General features: G+C 45.7%; 1 protein-coding gene across 1 annotated transcript; it reads left to right on the forward strand.

Moving 5' to 3' along the window:
* Window positions 1-2042: 2042 nt before the first annotated feature.
* LOC124337672 lies at window positions 2043-4781 on the forward strand. Its single transcript, XM_046791711.1, has one exon. The coding sequence runs from the start codon at window positions 2043-2045 to the stop codon at window positions 4779-4781; it is 2739 nt and encodes a 912-aa protein (XP_046647667.1).
* The last annotated feature ends 1726 nt before the right edge of the window (window positions 4782-6507 follow it).

The following is a 6507-nucleotide window of genomic DNA, read 5'->3' on the forward strand; positions in this document are numbered from 1 at the left end:
CAAGTCTTTATTATTATTCGGGAATACACCTTGTTAGCATATCATATTCCAGTCAGTCACTCAATCAATCACTTGGTTCAACAACTTATCAATAGAATACTTAATCTTATTAATACTTAAAAACCAAGTAGAATAAATGATATAACGCACACAATTGGTAATTAGGATCTGGACCTTTAAATCTTGTATTGTTACTTGTTAGAACAATAGGACAAGAAGAAGGCAGATAGACTTCAGTCGCACTAGGTTAGAATACAGCAGAACTTATTACGTCGGTGACGTTCTTCATTCGTCTTGCTGCGTCACACACAGTTGGTTCTGCAACCCCCTTGGTTTCTGTAACCAATCGGTTGTGTGTATCTGATTTGTATTTATAATGAATCACAACACTCATTAATTTAATTTAATCTCATTAAAAACCAACATAAGAGATACAACACGTGGGGACAGAAAAACAACAACATATTTTAAAATGAAAAATGGAAATTAATAGTGTTTCTGAATGAAATTGTAGTCAGTACTATCCCAAAAGAGTAAAGGGATAAATTATAGTGCAAAAAACAATATAGTGATTATCCAAACAAATAAGAAGACTACCCAATAGTATCTGGAACCTTTCCAAGACCAAAACCATTCAGACAAGAAGAGAAATTTTCTCCATCAACAGCTTTAGTCAGGATATCAGCGGTTTGTTTGAATGTGTTAACATAGCCAAGTTCAATAGTTTTATTGATTACTTGCTCACGGATGTAAAGGTAACTTACATCGATATGTTTCGATCCTTTATTATGTGCCAGTGGGTTGTAGGCTAACCCAATGGCACTTTCGTTGTCACAACGTAAAGAGGTGGGGCTCATCTGAGTTGATCCAAGATTGTAGACGACGTATTCATACTGTTTCACGGGTTGAGTCGCTAGCTGCAATATATTCAGATTGCATGGTTGATAATGCAACAATAGGCTGTCTACGGCTTGACCAAGTGACCGCGCCTCCGTTGAGGATGAACACGTATCCGGAAGTGGAACGGCGATTATCCGGATCACCAGCGTACTCGGCATCCGATTAGGATGTTGTCGTTGATATCATTTTCGCCGAAGCACAGACCATGATTGCGCGTTGAAGCTAGGCACTTCAGAACACGTTAGGCGGATTTCCAACGATCCATACTAGGGTTCTGGCAATGTTGAGCTAGCTGGCCAGCTAAGAAAGCAATGTCAATCCGTACAGTGAGAGCAGCATACATGATAAACCCCACGACTTCGCGGAAAGGGATGGTAGCCATGGTTGTCAGTTTAGTTGGAATAGAAGGGGCAGAGTATGATGATAGACGAGGTGACCCTTTCAGAACCGGTAGGGACAGCGAGTGTGCATCATAAAGTCGAAATTCTACCAAAGTTTTCTCGATGAACTGTGGAATAGACAAATAGATCCGTTGGTTGGGACGATCCCGAGTTATAACGATCCCGAAGAAAAGGTCTGCAGGGACGGCTGTAATCTCAAATTTCCGGTTGAGATAACTGATGATTCCCATTACGTCACCCGGTGGCGCCACTTCTGGCTGCACCTCTTCACAGTCTCTGCTTTTTGTCACAGTTTTTAAAGTTTTTCGTCATCTTTCGTTTTTGTGTTTGTGTGGACTTGACTAAACTTGTTGTCGTGCATTCGCTGAACCAAGTTTTAATTTTTTGTGTGCTGTGTGAGTTGTTCTATGAGTGAAAGTCTTTCTCTCTGTAGCTGCCATGTCCATTGTTTACAGTCGGTCTGAGATACTTGCTTGTCGCCCGCGGCAATGCCCTAAGTTATCTCTATCTCTTCACAGCTATCGACTTCCTCGGCTTCGTTGTCTCCTGACTCGACTTCGTACATCTCGTTCAAGGAAACGTAAGCGTTGAGTTGGCACTCGGCTCTGTCTGATCAATGCTGGCTCTGTAGTCAACAAACTCGAGTCGTTCACCACCGTTTTCAGTGATCATTCTCCCGATGTCGTTGCACTTACGGAAACCTGGCTCACTCATGTCAATGGGGACCAGATTCTTTCATCGATGGTTCCTGGTGGATTTTCATTCATCCAGGTACCTCGACCTAGCTCCCGGCGCGGTGGTGGCGTCGCTGTCGTCTTCAAGTCAACTATTGCTGCCACTCTTGTTACCGACTCGCAAGCTTATGATTCGTTTGAGTACATAGACGTTCGTCTCAAGTTTGGTACTCGGACCCTACGCCTGTTAGTTGTCTACCGTCCACCGAGGTGCTCAGAAAGTGATTTCCTCCGTGATTTCTCCTGTGTTCTAGAGATACTCTTAGTTACCCGCGATGACGTGCTGATTGTTGGCGATTTCAATCTTCACGTTGATGATGAACACGACCAGTATGGTCGTTCCTTCATGTCTCTCATTGACTCATGTGGTCTGCAACAGCACGTTGTTGGCCCCACCCATGAGCGCAGTGCCACGCACAAGCGCCACACTCTTGATCTCGTCCTGTCTCGTCAGCGCAATCATCTCGTCTCCAAAGTGTGTGTCGGTCCCCGCGTTATCAGCGATCACCATCCAGTGTTGTGTGTCCTCGACCTTCATCCTCCTCGGTGGCTCACCAAGAAGCTCCTGACTCGCTCGCTGAAATCTATCGATTGGGATAAATTTGCTACTGCGATCGCCAACCTGCCTCTTCTCTCTGCGCCTTCTGACAACCTCGACGGACTTGTTGAGCAATACAATAATGGTTTACGTGCAGTGCTTGATCTTCATGCTCCTGTCCGGACCCGAACTGTAACTCTTCGGCCCGTCAACCGCTGGATGACGACAGAGATTCTCGACACTAAGACGAGGCTTCGTCATTTCGAGCGCTGTTGGCGTTCTCGGCAACTAGCGATTGATTTTGAAATTTTTCAGACTCATCTTCTCGCCTACTCGGAGATGCTCAAGGCTGCTCGAACTCTTTTTTTCTCCACCGAAGTCCGTCAGTGTCGAGGTGACATGCGCGCATTATATCGTCTCGTCGGCGACCTCATGGGTTCAACGACCAAGCCATCACTTCCCACTCGCTCGAGTGATCAAGAAGTTGCAGACGACCTGAACCAATTTTTCTGCTCCAAGGTCTCTGCTCTCACATCGCGCTTTCACTCCGACACTGATTCTCCTCGCTGCTCACCGCGACCAGCTACCAGCTCCTTCGTCTCCACTCATGGATACGACATGCAGCTGCTCCGCTTTGTCCCGGTTTCGAGCGACGATGTTACTAAACTCATCAACTCTTCCAAAACGACGTCCTGCAGCCTTGATCCTCTTCCCACACAACTGGTGAAAAAATTTGTCCACCTTCTCGCCGGTCCGATTTCTCTCATCATCAACTTATCCATCACTACTGGCTGTTTTCCTTCCACCTTAAAGCATGCTGTCATCACACCCCTCATCAAGAAGCCTGGACTCGACCCTGAGGATCTCGCCAACCATCGACCGATTGCTGGACTCTCCTTTCTTTCGAAGTTGATTGAACGTGTAGTCCACCGCCAACTCTCTACTCATCTCGGGGCTTTCAACCTTCTTCCTGATCGTCAGTCTGCCTATCGCACAAATTACTCCACTGAGACTGCGCTTCTTGGACTCTACAACGACCTTCTCTGCACTGTCGATGCTGATCAGGCCACTGCCGTTTGCTTCCTTGATCTGACAGCTGCCTTTGATACCATCGATCACACCATTCTTCTCGACTCTCTTTCAACTCATTGTGGCGTTGCTGCTGATGCCCTACTCTGGTTTGCATCTTACCTTTCTGGTCGCACCCAGTGTGTTCGTGTTGGTGACTGCTTCTCCTCGAGTGTTCCAGTTCCTTATGGTGTTCCTCAAGGCTCCGTCAATGGTGCAATCCTTTTTATTCTTCTGGTCTCTGCTCTTCCTGACCAAACCGAAACCGATGGTGTCATCATTGATCAGTATTCTGATGACACAAACGGCCGAATCACTTTCCAACTACACTCTAAAACCAACCACTCTGACCAACGGGCTGCTATTGCAAACCTTAGTCACTGGACTTGTCGCACTGATCGATGGCTTTTTGATCAACACGTCATCCTCAACCTTTCTAAGTGTCTCTTCTTCTACGCCGTCTCCCCTCATCAAGACCACAAACTTGCCCCTCTACCGTTGGAAATGGGCTCCAGCATTCTTCAACCGTCCGCTGAAGTCAAACACCTTGGCGTCACTTTTGATTCTCATCTTTCGATGTCCTCCCACATTCGCAATGTTTGTCGGTCCTCCTTCTTTCACTTGTGGCGTATTGGCAAAGTTCGGCGCTTTCTTGATCCTCTTACTACCAAGTGCCTTGTTCAGTCTCTCGTCCTCTCTCGCGTTGACTATGCCTGTTCTCTCTTCGTTGGTCTTCCTAACACTTTGCTCTCTAAGCTGCAGCGCGTGATAAACGCTTCCGCTCGTCTCATTCTTCGTGTGAGGAAGAGAGACAGCATTCGTTCCCATCTGCGCTCCCTTAATTGGCTCTGTGTTAACGACAGAATCACTTTTCGTATTGCCACCCTGACCTATCGCTGTTTAAATGGCTCCGCACCTTCGTACCTTTCTCGTCTAATCATTCCTCTAGAAAACTCACGCAGCCTACGCTCATCTTCATCTGCTCTACTTCGCGTTCCTCGCACTCGCCATGTTAATCTTGGTGATCGATCTTTTGCAAAGGTCGCTCCATCCATCTGGAACCGACTCCCTCTTTCTGTTCGTAATGCCACCACACTCCCCAAGTTTCGTTCTCTTTTATTCAAACACCTCTTCGATTGATGTGTTTTAAATTTTTTCTGTGACTTTTACCCTGACTGTACTTTCCGCGTCATTAGAACTTAATTTGGATAATGCGCGTTATAAATAAATCAAAATCAATCAAAATCAATCATGATGTCATCGATGATATCCATTGAATTTCTGGCGACAAGCCCGTCATCTACCCATACTGCAATGATGAGAAAATACGTGCGGGTAATACGGTAGTATACACAAGGGTCCGCAGTCCTTTGAACACATTGAATTAGTGCATCGTGTAGGGTTTGGTTCCATATGCGAGATGCTTGGCAGATACCGTAGATCCCTTTGTTAAGGCGGCACACTTCATGATCTCGGCCAGGAATGACATATCCTTCCGGTTGTGCAATATAAACAAGCTCGTCAATCACTCCGTTGAGAAAAGTGGTAGTGACATCCAGCTGGATGAGTTCAAGATTCCGCGTGGCCGTAATAGCAATGATGATTCGTAGAGAGTCGTAGCGGACTACGGGAGCAAAAGACTCTTAATAGTTGATACCTTGTACTTGGCGGTACCCTTACGCGGCAAAGAAACCTGCCTTTCGTCGACATGGTAGCCCAAGTTTGTCTGTTTTGAACTTGAAGTTCCACCCACTGGCAATACAAGTCCGTCCGTTTGGAAGAGTTGTTAAAGTCCAAGTTTGATTCTTGAGATGGGCTGCTATTTCACGATCAGAAGCAAGTTTCCATAAAGCACTTTCAGCCCCATTCATGGCTTCTTTGTAAGTCTGTGGCTCGTAGTATTAAGAGGATCCCTTTAGTGCGTGAGATGCAACATGACATGGGCATGGTTGACGGTTCAGCAGCAGCGCATGACCCAAACGTATCCATGGGAAATAATTTCTTGGGTACGAGTCCACGAAGAGACTTGCGAAGTTTGACTGACACCTGGAGTTCTTGTAGTGGGTCTTCGATACGTGTCGGTACTGTTAAAGGAAGCACCCCATTCTCTAGAGAATCCAGGTTGATCAAAGGTTTAAATGTCGATTCAAACGGAGACGTAGATGGAGATTGTTCCGGAATCACAGGCCCGTAAGGGAGACTTTCGTATACTTTGACATGTCTCGTGATGTGGGTGCGTCCGGTTGCAACAACAAATATGCTACTCCCCTTTGACTCCTCACTCTCTCCAACGTAGACTCCTTTCTTGGCTTTCGGGTCGAGTTTTTGACGAAGTGCATCAGGTATGAACATATAGGCTACTGATCCAAACATCCAAAGATTTGACATATCCGGGATCACACGGTGCCAAAGTTCAAAAGGGGTTTTGTTCTGTGACTTTGAAAGAGTTCTGTTCAAAACGTATACAGAATAATTTACTGCTTCCGCCCACAAATTCAACGGAACACCTCTATCATGAATTTGACTGCGTGCTGATTCGACAGTGAAGCGATGATCTCTCTCAGCTATTCCATTTTTCCCCGGAGTGTAAGGAGCACTGGTCTGTAGTTTAATCCGAAGCGATGTCAGAATTGTATTCATTTTGTAGGATTTGATGATAATTGTAAGTGAGGGTGCACCACATCATTCTAATAGGCACACTCATCTTAGCTAATAGTTACCTTATTCACGCAATTAATAATTATGTACTTGTGGTAAGTGGTGATGATTGAATTATTGCTTAACGAAGTGCAAAGAAAAGAACGAGTGTATATTGCTGATAGCTAGTCCACCGAAAAACTGACAAGAAGCGTGGTTTTAAGATAGC

The sequence above is a fragment of the Daphnia pulicaria genome, chromosome 4, assembly GCF_021234035.1.
Source record: "Daphnia pulicaria isolate SC F1-1A chromosome 4, SC_F0-13Bv2, whole genome shotgun sequence".
NCBI classification, from domain to species: Eukaryota; Metazoa; Arthropoda; class Branchiopoda; order Diplostraca; family Daphniidae; genus Daphnia; species Daphnia pulicaria.

Bases quoted from the DNA above. Each gene is read 5' to 3' on its own strand.
- LOC124337672 (XM_046791711.1), top strand. From the start codon at position 2,043: ATGGTTCCTGGTGGATTTTCATTCATCCAGGTACCTCGACCTAGCTCC.